This window comes from Necator americanus, chromosome I (assembly GCF_031761385.1).
Source record: "Necator americanus strain Aroian chromosome I, whole genome shotgun sequence".
NCBI lineage: Eukaryota > Metazoa > Nematoda > Chromadorea > Rhabditida > Ancylostomatidae > Necator > Necator americanus.
This window is the reverse complement of record NC_087371.1, coordinates 739,453-754,352: the sequence shown is the minus strand read 5'-3', so window position 1 is coordinate 754,352 and position 14,900 is coordinate 739,453. Positions and strand designations below refer to the sequence as shown.

At 40.0% G+C, this 14,900-nt stretch overlaps 2 protein-coding genes across 3 annotated transcripts; one reads left to right on the top strand and one right to left on the bottom strand.

Moving 5' to 3' along the window:
* Positions 1–24: 24 nt before the first annotated feature.
* Positions 25–8,475, bottom strand: RB195_004081 (uncharacterized protein; the record flags this gene model as incomplete). 2 transcript variants are annotated; one of them, XM_064178688.1, is made up of 11 exons in its annotated part: positions 25–174; positions 630–728; positions 782–832; positions 898–987; positions 1,235–1,278; positions 1,331–1,373; positions 1,466–1,519; positions 1,704–1,759; positions 2,046–2,110; positions 6,871–7,068; positions 8,261–8,475. In XM_064178688.1, 11 exons carry the CDS (start codon positions 8,473–8,475, stop codon positions 25–27), a joined length of 1,065 nt encoding a protein of 354 aa, XP_064033058.1. The 2 variants fall into 2 exon arrangements, with proteins under 2 accessions (XP_064033058.1, XP_013297851.2); XM_013442397.2 differs by lacking the exons at positions 6,871–7,068; positions 8,261–8,475 and having other exon boundaries at positions 2,046–2,109.
* A 2,250-nt stretch (positions 8,476–10,725) lies between these two features.
* On the top strand, positions 10,726–14,690 carry RB195_004080 (uncharacterized protein; the record flags this gene model as incomplete). Its single annotated transcript, XM_064178672.1, has 10 exons — positions 10,726–10,813; positions 10,877–10,951; positions 11,478–11,543; positions 11,914–12,050; positions 12,110–12,268; positions 12,327–12,466; positions 12,529–12,635; positions 12,688–12,760; positions 14,359–14,452; positions 14,526–14,690. 10 exons carry the CDS (start codon positions 10,726–10,728, stop codon positions 14,688–14,690), a joined length of 1,104 nt encoding a protein of 367 aa, XP_064033057.1.
* Positions 14,691–14,900: the final 210 nt, after the last annotated feature.

Here is a 14,900-nt window from a genome sequence, read left to right as displayed (position 1 = left end):
TGTAGTTCCTTGCCTCGACTCCAATTAAACAATGATGACATCGCTAAAAGTGTCAAACAACTCTTCCATCTCTTCAAGAGTATACCTTCTCAAGCCTTCAACATCTTCGCTCTCAGGTTTTTCATAGACAAAATTCGGACCTTCCTCCGTCAATAACGCATCACCTCCGACAGGCTGAAATAATAGTTTTTTTTTTTAGGATTCTCACTCATTCATTTTCGTTGAAAAACCTGCTAAATTGTAGGGATTCCCAGGGCTTTACATAGGAGCGCCCCGTTTAGCATGTCTGCGTGGAACAGATAGAAATAATTGACTCAGTAAGCTACTTGGTACAGAACTATGCAAACTACCCTCTAAATGAACTAAGACCTACGACGACTACTCAAAGTTATTATCACATGCTTATCGGATGTGTAGAAAGAAAAAACTCTAATACAAGATGATATGAATATTGAAAGTATTGGAAAACAGAAGGCGCAGAAACATGCAAAACATTTAAGCGAGGTAAACTTGGAACTACCACTCCTTGCACTATCAAAATATGATATTTGTACCCCAAACCTCCAAGATTCCAAATAACATTTCTACCTCTTAAACTTTGGGAATAAATATGATTGTAAACATCCCACATTTAAAATGTCAGTGTAGTCTTCAGGGTCATCTTCCTGACCACACATCTCTATTTCATCTTCCTCTGATACATCGGAAAGGTCGTTTGTCGATAAGAGCTGAAACAAGTCCCAAAGTTTCCTACAACTTGAAGGAAAGAAAAACAGTCTACCTTCTCCCAGTATTCCATATCATTCTCTGATTCTTTGAGGACAACACTGTTCTGAAATTTTGTCTCTATGAATATGATTTTGTGGAGATTAATCTATTTTCTTTACTACGCCCGACCTGGTGATGAAGGTTTTCGGAAAAAGATTTGTCCTCTTCAAGAGTGCAGTGCTCTACATATTCTTCTTCACTAGCATCCAATTTAAGTGCCTAAATAAATTAGAAAAAGAGAAATCTGCTCAGATTTGGAGTTGAGAGAGAGTGGAAGTGGTGAAGTTTCATGACTGTTGAAGTCCTACAAACTCAAAACAACAACCTAAACATTGTGAAAGCTACACAATTCGACAGCAATGCAAGGAAGATTAACGCTCATGCTTCTATGAAAAATAATACGAGAAAGAAGAGCCAACTGAAAGTCTAGTTTTCTAAATGCATAAACCCTTGTGACAAAACTTACAGGCAAGGGTTGTTGAGAAGGCGTGTACTTATGGGAACTGAAGCCTAAAATTAATCCTTAATAATGAGAAAAAGCAGAACATTGTTGCTGACTTACTTTGTTTGGTAGAGTTTTCAACATTGGTATCGACAATATGAAGCTATAATTGAGCAATCTTAGAATCTTATAATTAAAAACGACGAAGTTGAGAACCTGTCAAAGCAGAACAATTGTAAGGAAAACATTACTCACAGTAGGCTTCTGGATGGTGTTAGCAGATTTCAGAGAACTTCCTGCGGGTGTTATCTAAACGAGAGACTGTTTGACAAATTAAAAAGAAAATTACAGAAGAACCAGAGATTTGATTTAAACAAACAGTTCTTCATAGATTTTAGTCTAAAGACGAACTTGTAATAAACATTAGGGAAAATGAAATTCTGGTTAACCTGTGTGCATAATTGCATTTAATAAAAAAAAAAAAAAAACGCACCACATTTTTCCTGTCACCAAGAGCTCGCCGAGGCGTGTTTACGACCTGCTTTTTGCCTGTAATTCCCAACATCTATTGGAATACAAAGGAGTGACAGTGAACATATAGGGGCAAAATGTAGTTGCGGGGGCACTCAGTGGTGCTCTTATTTCTCGAAGTAAATAGTCTAAACAATCGTGGTCCTAAGACCTAAGCACTACTCTTAGATGATCTATGACGCATATAAACTAAAGTTGATAAGAGAAAAAAGTAAGTTATAGCGTCGAAAAAAAGGAGCCACTGAGTGTCCCCCTCAAGCTACATTCTCCCCCATATAATTGGTATGAACCACTTCCTGCATACCTTGCGCCGCAATGTTCTCTTCCTCCAAATGAACATTACGATGTCTTGCAGCACTTAGCTTCATTCTGCAAATAATTGCTTTTATCACAATGTCTGAAGTCTGGTCAGAATAAGCACGAAGGCCGAAGATCTTAACGTAAATAAAACAAACTAGGCCAAACTACTGTAGAACAAGAACATGCATACACCATTCTGCGATGGGAAAGGAATCAAATGAGCCGCGGACCTTCGAACCTCGACATTCGCGCGTTCCTGGGTTTATATTGGAGCAGATAGTCGGAGCAGAGCAAATAATATGACATAGGTCACGCAGTGGAAATGTGTTCGGCCATAAGTTTTGGATTTCTTGTCACAACTCTGCTTCATGAAGCTGCTATTAAAATCACGTGTTAATTTTATAGATTCGTCTTTATTCTTGTATTAATTGATTGTACTAATTGTCTAATCTACAACCAAAAATGTGGTCGGGAAAGTGGCGCCTGCATTTCTTATCATTTGTTTGTGATTCTGTTCGCTTCCGTACCTTTACGTCGTCGCGTCGGTAGATGTGCCCAGTTACTCTTGGAGTGGAAACTTTTTCCTCTCAGTAGTTCCTTGCAGTCGCGTAAGCTGTAGCAATAGAGATCGAGGCTGATCCTCGCTAGTGGCAGTATTCGTCGCAGTCCGAGTGGAACTAGCTGTGGCCCCATCTCAATCTCAAACCCTAGCTGTTGCGCGCAACTTCGCGCGCGGCCGCCTACGCAACTACACCGGGTTTCACGTCGTTTTGACCTCATTATAACTATGCTGACATTGATTGATCTTGATATTTACGTATTTATTCGCACATAAGACAGGTGCACAGGAAAGAAAACCCTACTACGTCCGTGCTAAAGGAAGGTTCCCGTGTTTTATTTTTTGGTAAGTAGAGGGGAAACTGACGCGTTTCTCATTATGAAAGGATCTGTCCAGCTGTTTGCGTCTTGTAAAAGCTGAAAAGTGAAATTTACGCGATCAAGTGCAGAACACTCCGCACCACCTAATTTCTACCAGGGCTCGGTTGACCAATTTATCCAGCACTCTGAATAGACTTGGGAAAATTTCTTCCGGCTGTTATTTACAGTCCATACAGTTCTCGAAAAGTGGAACTGCACCCTGGAAGAACAACGCTTACAAATCATTTCATTGAATTCGACTAGTGCTAGCCAGTGGCTCAGCGACAGAAATGACGTGGCGTGAAAACATGGGACCCGAAACGCTGAGTAGACTATGAGTGGGGCGCAGAATTTAGCAAGCACTACCCAGAAGCAATGAACCCATACAGTTTCTTGAGGAATACTAGATATGGTATGATATGATTTAAAATGCCGTTGTTGTTGGTACGGTGGTCAGTGCTAAGGTAGTTGGGGCACTCAACACTGCTCTAATTGGACTGTACTCGAACAACACTTGGAGCCCTAAAAATCGTTCCTGGAGCACAATGATAGTTCGTAAGTGTATTATATATTATGTGTGAAAAGCGGATTGCGAAAAATCCATTCTCAAGCCATTCTCTATTCTTTTTTTTTATCATTAAAAGTACTACATGATATAAATTAGTCACACATTTCCAGTAAGCCTGTTTGGAGAGTTTGGTGGAGTTAAAGCATTATTAGTTCCACCTCTATCTTCGTTTTTTTTTTCTCTCAGTAACTTTAGCCTACATGTCGTGGATCCTCGAAGACTGATGTTCAGATTTAAGTCCCCTACTTACTGTTGATTGATGAACTATCACCTTCCTAAAAGAGAACGCCATTCTTCAGTTAAAGACTTTCTTTCTGCTCGGTGAACGTTTTTTCCCGCGCGAAAGTACAGTTCGATTAGAGCAGTGTTGAGCGCCTCCCCAACTACAATTGCACCCGGTAATTTAGTAGAAATCCTTGTATATATATGTATATATATATATATATATATATATATATATATATATATATATATATATATATATATATATATATATATATATATATATATATATATATATTATATTATATATATATATATATGTATATTCGTTTCAACATCGCGGAGAGTTAGAGGAGTTATCCGAAATTGATTAAGATGTCTTTCGTTGTGTGCGCAGAAAAAAGATTATCTTCAGACACCGAACACTAGTTATATCAATTTCTTTAAGAGTCGGTTTTTTGGTTCTCCGTTATCACATTCGGAACTTGTTTATTAGTTTATTTATTTACTCAGGAACGCGCATAATGTGCTATTACAACGCTGGTATGCTTTGAAACAAAACTCTATATTAAATATTCAGTGGTGTGTATTTTCTTCACTCTAGTTTTGGAAACTGTGCACGTTCTCAGCCCTGATAACATTATGAGTTAGAAGTTGTAACGATCTCGTCTTTCTCAGGAAGTTTTTTTGGAGGCTAAAGTGTTGCTGTTCCGTTTTGCCTGTTATTTTCCTCTATGTTGTTTAGGTAAGTGCTTTATTTTTCTTTCTTACATTACTCTCATCCATTTAATTTACGTTTCGAGAAGATCTTGGATCAAGATACGTAGCTATCTTGCGTGGGCACATTTTCCTCCTCATTCCCAGTCTAGTTAAATTTTCAAAAATATCTCACTCGTGAGGCATTTTTGCATCCGTCATGCTGATATCAGACCCTTTTGTCATGTGATTCGTTGTCAGTTCTGGACAACACTTTTAAAAAGGAGTGATGCAGGTCCATTGTGTAAACAGAACTTTTGAAGTAGATGAGAATATCTTCGATCGATCGTAGAAATAACTATTTGTCCCGAGCCCGCGGTTTCTTTTGTGCTTGAAGTACTCATAAAGATCTATTTCTCGGTAATTAGTGCAAGGCAGTAAGAGGAACAAACTACACATCTCTTGCTATCATTGACCATTTTCTGACTGTGTCAGCGAAGAAATGAGGGTCACGTGTGTTGATGCGTCCCCTGAGTGATTTGTTCCCTCTCTAATTCCATCATTTGGTGCTTTTGTCGTTGTCGTTGACGACTTTCTCCTTGGTCAGAATGCTGCTACAATTTTCTGTTCTACATATTTGTAACCAGCGTACAAGGAACTTTTTGAATTCTCGAAAAAAAAAATTGAACTGGATAATCACGTTCATGAGAGCGAATAAAATTTTCTGTTTGTGGATAGGAATTGACAGAAGAAAAAGTATAAATGTAAAAGGATTTACAAAGAATTTCTGAGAAATATGCTTTCGAGGTGAAGTTTCTCAAAGCGAGAAATATAAGAGGGGACATGCGAGGTCGTACGTCTTTCTCTGATTAGTTCCTGTTTATTTTGTGCTGTTTCTCTTTTAAACTGCGCGATAGGAACGTGTTTTTTCTGCGTTTGCCATTGTTTTTCCCAGTCGATCGATGATCCACTGGTGGCACTCAAAACACCGCTAGCAGCGGTCGGTGTTTTCTTCATTTATCGTCTGTGTAGCAATCAACTGACAATGATCACAAACCCTTGCAAATGGCATCATTTCAGATGTTTTGACAACGTCGACTCATAAGTTTTGTATGTGTTCATCGCAGGTCTCAAGTTTTTAGATTTTTTTTTCGATTTCGGGACTGGTTGCTTAGATATTTGCAGACAGAGCAAAAAGTTCCTCGCGTGTCTTTTGTGATAACTATTCCACTTCGGTTCCGAACATTGTCATCTCCTTATTTATGTTCTTTTCCCGATGATTCTGATGATATCGCATCAGTTGACAAATTTTAAAATTTGTTTACAGTTCCAACCAGTAGGCCTTCCCATATTTAGAGAATGACTATGTTCTGTGTTCTGCTATGTCAAGACACTATAGTTAGGAACATAATTCGTACATTTACCACTTTTTATATTCGGGCTAGAAGAACAAGTTTAAAGTGCGGTATGCTGACACATCTTATTCATAAAGACCTGGAAGGAGAAAAAAGAATCCAGAACGGTTATAGTCCGATTTGGAAGAACAAGTGAAGTGGCTCAGAATTCCTGTTTTTTTTACAACTATACCTCTTTTGGCCTCCCGTATGTTGTTTTATATCTTTTTATTTGATAATGACTTGAACTGCCGATCATTTTCATCCTTTGTGACTAGTTTTGAAATTGCGTAAGTGTTGGGTTTTCTTCCATGGTGGTTTGGGACGTAATTGCAACGAAGAATACCCTGTGTGAATGCAGGAAGTCTGAGTAAATAATAAGGCTCCGATTTCTGATCTGCAGGGGCATATTGCGTTTTCGCTGCCATTCTTGGAGGCTACCTCGTGCAACCTACATGGTAGCGGAAGGAACCCAATTTGGACATCTCCTTACGCGACCTCCTATCATTTTTGTGTTCTTTTGTGTGTGTATTTTTAAAATCTTAAATTTCCAATCTTCACGGGTCATTTTAGTGACTGGAACACAGGCAAACGTTCTGTCTCAATCCAGCGGGCCACGTTAAAGGGTAGAACTAACTTGGGTGGCGCGCGCCTGAACACAAAGTGTTCCACAGGTTGTACGGAAACACGTGCCCGACACATACAAGACGAAGAAAATTAGTACACGAAATTGTTACCCCTGGAAAAGCGTTTGTAACCCTGATCCGATTGAATAGGAGCCGATACACATATACAATGTCGCAGGCAGACAAATACGGGATTAGCCACTGCGCTAAGGGGGTTAATCACCTTGCGTAAAACAACATGAAGCCCGATGTAGTTGCGTAAACCACTGCGCTCAAAACGACGCGATGTAGCTAATGGATGGGGTCAAAGTGGAGCCATCGCGAAGTGCAGCAGTGAGTGGTATAGGGAAAGATTCTCGACGACGGCCACTAGCTCCATCGTCCGTTTCGAGCGCAGCCACTTACGCAACTGCACCGAGCTTCGTTTTCCAAAATTTTTCTGAATTCAGCTCCTTCACATCAAGATATTGTGGTTTTGTGGCATTTTCCTGTTCTGCTATTCTGGGATGTTCTCCCCACTGCACCGACGTTCGTGTCGTTTCTATCCGACGATATCCTTGTTGACCTGACTGCTTCAAAGTTGGAGCAGGCAACTTCTTAGCGCTAAAAGCATCGCAATGTTAGCATCATGTTCGATAGGTTTGTAGTTTGAATAATATATATTAGAAAATCTACCTGGATACTCTGCCACTGCACACTTTTGTTTGATAATAACAAGTGGCAGTTGTCGCAGCGTACTTTCCTATGAACTGCAGATGTTGAGGACATCTATCAGTGCATTTGATTATCCAATCGTTTGTTTTTAGCGGAAAAGAGATGATGTTACCCACGACAGATTTATTTTCAAAGGTCTGTTCTCATAAATTCTACGAGATGTTGACCGTGGAATGATACAGCGAATTCGGTGTTGCAGCGTTCCCAGCCAGGATTCGGAGAAATTTTCGATGGCGTGTTATCCCGATAGCAGCTGGAGTTAGCGAAGTAGTTTTTAAAAACGACAGCGGAAATTCTACAGGTTCAGAAAGGCCTCAATTGCCTCACGAAGATAGCTACAGATGTGAAAGAGGATTAATGGTGAAATTATTGAACGGAAAAGCTCCTTAGACCCCTTGGAAATAGTGAAATCTAGTTGTTGGATTTGTAAGACATGTTCTCAGTTTTCTCTGTGATAGTTGCAAACCAACTACTATGGGAGAGAACCCAAAACATCGAACATTTAGCCGAACACTGTCTTAAGTTCGCTGCATTGGAGGAGTAAAAATGTGCGGCCTTTTTTAGATGTTGCAGTCAGGTAAACCACAAGCGAAGCGAACTGCAACTAGAGGAGTAAGTCACTGGACAATTTTTTTGCCGTTGGTCTTCTTCGGTTGTTATTTAACTTTCTATCGAACTTCGGCAGACCGACATCTCCGTACAAGTTTGCTCTAAACGCGAATGCGAAGAGGAAAATAATCGTAGAACTGAGTGTTGGCCATGTTCGACTGTCCTTGAATCTTGACATATTGAATGCGTAGTTTTTCATTAATATGCCTGAACTGTAGCCAAAATATCGTAAAACTAATAGATGCATACTACTGAGGATGCCCTCTGTTCAGTTATAAAAACTGTATTCGTGAATCATGCAGAATAACTCAATCATTTGCTGACTGGTTGCTTTTTTCACGTTTCATTCTGTGATACGTAGTGTTTATGATTTATGATTATGATTTATGTTTTGTAGTGAACTATTACGTTCTGTGCAAAAAAAGAAAAGAGAGAAAAACTGAGTTTGTTCTAATAAAGACGTCAGGTTAACCTTGTAGGCCGTGAGTTCAGCTGTCGTCCATAGGTCATCTCAGTCAAGTCACTCTCTGGAAATGACAATGGAACGAATGAGATGAGGTCATAATTTGGCAGGGATCGTGTGACTGCTATGAAGTTAGCGTCTAGTTTCTTTTGTTCGAAAGCTATGGAAAGATACGAGCATGACAGAACTGTGACCGCGACCTTTTCTCTACTCGGCGATAGCATTCAGAATAAAATGAATATCGTTACATATGAAGCTGATAACCTCATATAAAAAAATGCGGAATGCAAGTGGATTTGAGTTCAAAACATGAGTTGTAGTTTAAGCCACAACTGTAATCAAGGTTAATATAGTTTCCAGCAACGATTTGGTCAGAATTTGCATCCTCGAATTGAATCTCCGGATTAACGCAAAAGTTCATGATGATCAGAATACGATGCATCACGATCCAAACTTCACTCTTTTGATGATTTTTCCTCGTTCTAAAGTCTGCACCGTGCGTCTTTTGCGTATCTCGTTTGTTCGAAATCGCAACGAAAACAAGATAGCTGAACTAATAAAATACGTTTAGTACACCCGGACACTTTTTGGGGATGTTGGATCGTGCGGACGTTTCTAACGCGTTTTTAAGGGTGAAAGTCATGAAAGACGCTTGCCTGCTTAGCATACAGTAGACCACAGCTAATGACTGCTCTCGAGGTGGTGCAGTAATTCTGTTACTCATCTACGCAGTGCGATTAGAGTTAGTGCAGGTTACGCCTCGATCGTAACCGCTTACGTTATTGCGTCAGACTTCAGGACGTTCTAACACGACTGTAACATCCCATATGTTCGTTAAGAATTGAAGGTCATGTGGAAGGATTAATCTTTTCACGGTACGTTCAATAGTCGATCCAAAGGGAAATTTTGTGCCATCGTCTCAGGATATTCCGTAGAAGTAGAGCTTGCGTTTTAGTCTTTAAATTTCGTGGAGTTTGATATTTTGTTCGCCACAGCACTTATCGAATATGTTGTCGTTACCAAAGAACGAATAAGATATTCTGTTGCGACCGTCGTAATATCGCAAGAAGTGACAGTAAAACACAAGAAATAGGATGTAATCAGAGAAATAGACAGAAACAGGAGACTGATTGTTATTAATTACCTATGAATAGTTTGAACAGGAACCTACCAAGGTGGCAACACTGGCCTTTTAACAAGGTCAAGCAAATGTGCTGCTGTTACGAAGCGACCGTTGCCGCGAGTTTTCCGATTGGTGTGTTCGTCGATTGTTGTAAAATTGACTGGTGAGCGAAGGGTTCTTACGGATGGTCCCGTCGAGTCATCGATTTTTTTTGCGCTTATCGTTTCGTTTGCGTCCGTAATCAATCACTTTCTGCATCATGCGGTTTTGTATGCGATTAACAAGTCATTTTCTAGTGTTCTATGTGCTCGAGTCTTGATAGGTGGTCGGCATGATAGATTTCTCTTTCTTCAACACTTTTTTCTTCCCCAATTCCCAAAAAACTGCCGCTCACATTGAGTGGAAGTGTCATATCTCAAATGACATTAGAAAAGAGATATTTATCCGTTTTTACACAAGCAGCAGTTGGCTCGTGTATCTTTGTTTTTCTGTGTACCTTCACATGGATACTAATGTGTGAATGTTTTGCCTCTTAGCGCATTATATCGATTGATTCGATTTCTTTCGAGTTTCTACGTTAATCAGGTTTCCCATCTGGCACCGCATAATGATTCGTGCGCGTTCAGCTTCTGCGTCGTAGAACCGTCCGCAAATGATAAGTTATCTGTTTTCGCGAGTAATCGATTACAGTTCGTTCCTTCCTCCCTCTTATTAAATGGAAAAAAGGCATGTGTTTGTTCTTGCTCCCACCCTGTTTTGATAGCTATGGTTTAATGTGGGAAATTTATGCAGATAGGGTGTTTGCTATCAGGATTGCAGCAGTACTATAGTATAATACATAGTGGTGCCTTACATTCCAGAGCACATTTATCGCATATCGCGTATCCAGCACGTTTTTGATAGCGTAGCACAGTAGTTTTAATTGATCAGCTGCAAGGTTAAATATTTTTTAGACACAGTTGTTGGGATTCAAAATTATTTGGTATTTTTATTAGGGCTTGCAATCTCATCTTTTTCTCTTATTTGCTTAACCTGTTCTTTTGTGAGCTCATTGCTTTTATTTCATACTTCTTCTGACCGGGATTTTAATCCTATCTTATCCTCTTCTAATTTTTACTCGTGTGCATCCATATCAAGATAATCTTTCTATTTAAAAATCTGTTGGTAGCAACTTTTGCTGTTTGTCTAGGCTCTCTTTCCATGTATTTGTTATTTTTCTGTCTTCCACACCATTTTTTTTACAGCAAAACTGCCAACGGCTACTTGTTACCCCTCTATAATCTGCCTCCTACGTATTATTCAACAGATTGGCGGGGTAACGTGGCCCTAACAACGATCTTTGATCACGCACATGAATATGGTAGAGGAGATTTGTCATATTTGTGATGATCGTGCTACTGGTAAACATTATGGAGCGATCAGTTGTGACGGATGTAAAGGTCGATCCAAACAGCCCTATAATTTTTCTATTGCAATAATTGTGAACGTAAAAATAAATTTAGGATTCTTCCGGAGAAGTATTCGAAAACGTCACAATTATGTATGTCGATTTAATAAATGCTGTGATGTCACAAAAAGTGGGTGTTTCTACAAAATGTTCCTCAAACGTATAATTTGTAATTTTTTTCTTGAAGTAGTGTTGTAATGTTCTATAGCTGACATTACTTTCCTTCTAATTTCGAAGTTATTAAAGTCCCGATTTAAAGAATCTTTAGTCGGGTCAAAACGACAAGAAGTACGGGCAGTAGCGAAAGCGGCTGCGCTCGAAACGGTGAAGTGAAGGCAACGGGCTTGGAATCGAGGTGTGAACACCGCGAACTGCAGCGAAGGGTGGGGCTAGCAAGAGTTCCACCACGATCCCAACCGCTACGTTCCATCGCGACGCTTCGAGCGCAGCCGCTTGCGCAACTGTACCGTGTTTCATGTCGTTTTGACCCGACTATAGCTTATTAGATTTGATTTACGAAAGCGTTTTGTTATCATTCCATGGTAGGTCGAAATTGAGGAAGCCTTTTGCTTTAAATAATTACAGTGGCACATTGATAGTGATCTATATCTACGCCATTTACAAGTATTTCGAACGGTTATTCTGGAGATTTTCAGATCAAAGAAATGCCTGTCGCTCATGTAGGCTTCAAAAGTGCATTGAGGCTGGAATGAAATCTAATGGTAAGTAAGAGAGAACGTTTTTCTACTCTGATATCAAGTGTTTATAGTCGCCGGTATCTGTCTTAGCCCGAGTTGGCGCGACCCTTCTGAGAAACACTCATTTACAATTTGTGATTTTTAAGTATCGCTGCCGGGTTCTAATTCTCCAACAGAACGTGCCTCGCTACCATCCGAGCAAATATGGGTACCGGGGTCTTTATTTCGTTATTTAAGTGGTAATTTACGTTTAATTGTGATTTCATATCTCTTCTCATTGAACTAGGAAATCTTTGATAAGCTGACGGCGAAATTGAGAGTTAACAAATCTAAGTATTCACTTATGAAAATAAAAGAGAAATTAGTTCACGGGAGAACCATGGTCTTCTTCTAGCAATCCAAAACGAAAGAGACACCATTGGAAAACGTAAGAAGCTGGAACCGGAGACGGAAGAGTTGCTCGACGGCTTGCTGCGGTCGGAGAAACTGTGTCAACAACTGAGAAGTTCTGTGATCAAGAGCACTGAACAGGCATGAACTAGCTGAATCGTTTTATGCAGCACTCTTAGTTTACCTCAGCTCTTATTTAGGTCTCTTATGACTGTGGGAAAGTGAAATGTTGGCGAATCGAGGATGATCGACGCGCCACGTTAGACGACGTTGGTAAAAGTATACACCAACAACTTGTGCTCTTAGTGGAATGGGCCAAATCTCTCCCACAGTTCACGCGTTTGTCTATGGATGACCAGGTTGTGCTACTGCATCTTGTTGCGATCCACTGTTTTGAATGATACATTTTCCCTACAGGCTGCTTTGCTCAAAGCTACAGCCGCGCAGATTATCATTCTTGGTGTGGCATTCCGATCACTGTCACTTGATAACTCAATATGCTTAGCGAACGATACCCTCATTCCGAAGGAACATGCTGCGAATGTTGGTGACATCAAGTAAGCTTTTAAGTTTTTTTTTTCTGAAATTTAGCATGATTTCATGTGGTACTTACCTGCAGTTGTGTGGTTGGTCGGATAATCGATGAACTAGTACTTCCAATGCGACGTCTGGGTATCGACTTATGCGAATATGTTGCCTTAAAGGCTATCCTATTTTTCAATCCAGGTTGGAAAAGACTTAAGTCTTCTTTACAACTAAAATATCGCGGATTTCATAGTGGCCAGAGATGTTTCCGACCCACACTCGGTGGAGAACGCCCGGATTGCATGTCTACGTGCGATAGAAAGAAGGTACTTTACTGCTACTCGTTTTGAAATTCTTCAAATTTCCTATGCATTTTTGCTCGCAAATCGTTTTTTGAACGAATGCGTTTGAATTTCGTTTTCTTTCAAACCACAGCTGTCTCAAATGTTACCGAAAAAGTTATTACCTAAGAATAGCTTCCATGTACTTTTGAATGATCCCAAGGTGCTGAAATTCCAAGGAAGATAAAGCGTAACTGTATCAATTCCGCTACTTGATCATGGCGATCATTCAAGATTCATTCGCTTTTGCGTAGTCGTATATGCGCCATTTGAGGAAATAGGTCTTTTTAGAAATATATGGACATTTATCAGATCCTAAATACTGCATACTGCGCTTTCGGCCTGTAGGTAGGATACTCGAGGACAATAACTTTACATAATTTTTTGGATTTTTTCAATCTTAGAGCGACACTCTTGTAGGGGAAACTTCTGTTCTGAAATGTTTCTTTGTGAATGGTCATTTTCTCCATCTGCCATAGCTCCGAAATCCTTGTTACTCGCATTTTAGCAGTAGTAGCCTTTCTAGCTTTTATGGTCTTTCAATGTTCGCCGTGCTAAAGGTGAAGATGGCCGTTGGCACGTATCCAGCAAACATCATGAGCCTTTTAAAGCTTCTTTTTCTTTTTTTTTTTCGTAGTTTTCATGCCCTGTTTATGTTTTCTTGCTAACGAGGTTTTGGTGAAGCTTAATTGTTGGGCTGGCGTTTCGACAACCTCGTCTTTATCAAAGGCCAGCCTCACCGAATAGTGGGGTTGGTGATTACAGATTGTCTTCCAAGATTCGCATTAGCTGGGAATCCGTAAGAATGTGGTGATTGAAAGATTTGAGTTGTCTAAGGCGTATTGTAAACAAGTAGTGGTAGCTTTTACGATCAATTGCGACTGCGGTCAGTTTGTGAAAAACCTCAATTGATGCGAAACAACTTAATTTCATCACTAGTCATCATTTTGCACTTTTTTTTGTGATCCGTACGGGTATGAGTTGTGTCTTCTTGAAAATTAATCACTCTGATGCTCCTGATCCAAGTGATTTACAAATTTGGCGTTTTCATTGTGAAGCCTATAAACTTCGATCCGAACCTCATGTATTTCTGGAATTTAATGGCAAGAATTTTCTCAAACGCTTTCTTTAACCTTTTGACGACAGCTCCGCTCACAGCGGTGAGCCGCGCTTTTTCGGACGTGTGGTAAAATGCTGCTCACCAGTGGGCCGCACTTTTCATTTTATGACTTTATTATTGTTATTTTTTATGATCTCCCATTTTTTTTAATTCGGTTTTGTACTCATTGGTTTTGTTATCTTGACAAGATATAACACATAACATGGATGCGCTATAGGTGAGCATAATAGTTGCGCCCACAGCTACAGTGAGATTTCAAAAACTGGTTTGGGCCCTCCTCTGGGACGACTGACTTGCGTACTCTTCAATCTTCACTGTCTTACATGAAGTATGTAGGCTTTTATGAGATTAGTCTAAATGAGGATATTCTATCTCACCTCTATGGGACATTCTATCTCATTTCTCTTAGCGCAAGTCTTACTTTATAATCAAAATTGGTATAGCAACCGTCTTCTTTGCACAGATGTCAACGAGCAGCTCTAATCACAGCGTCAGAATGCCGGCCTGGCCGTCTGCTGCTGCTACTTCCTTCTCTGCAGGCAGTAGCTCAACAAATGGTAGGTTGTTGCCTCTGTCTCTTCCCTCTTCTATTTTTTCATAAACAAACAGTTAAAATTGAAACGAGATCAGGTGGAAGACGTGCAATTAGCGCGTCTCTTCGGCCTTGCTAACGTCGACTCTCTTATGGAAGAGCTCATCTTACACGATGAACGACCAGATCGAGATGTTCGACAAAGTCTCGCAAGCCCATGCCAGATGACAGAAGCGAAAGCCGACATAAGTCCAACACCTTAACGATGTCACTTGTATAGCAAGTCGGGTGTAATTACTGAATTTTTGCTAGTTTATTCCAGTTGAGGCGATCCTGTATTTTGCCAAGAGTTTAGCACCAGTGATAGTTCAACTCCTCTGCCAGAAATGATGTTCAGATGACGGGATATACTTTCATTCATTCAACCAGTGACCATTTGTCACTTTTTTTCTGTCAAAAAAAAAAAAACAAAA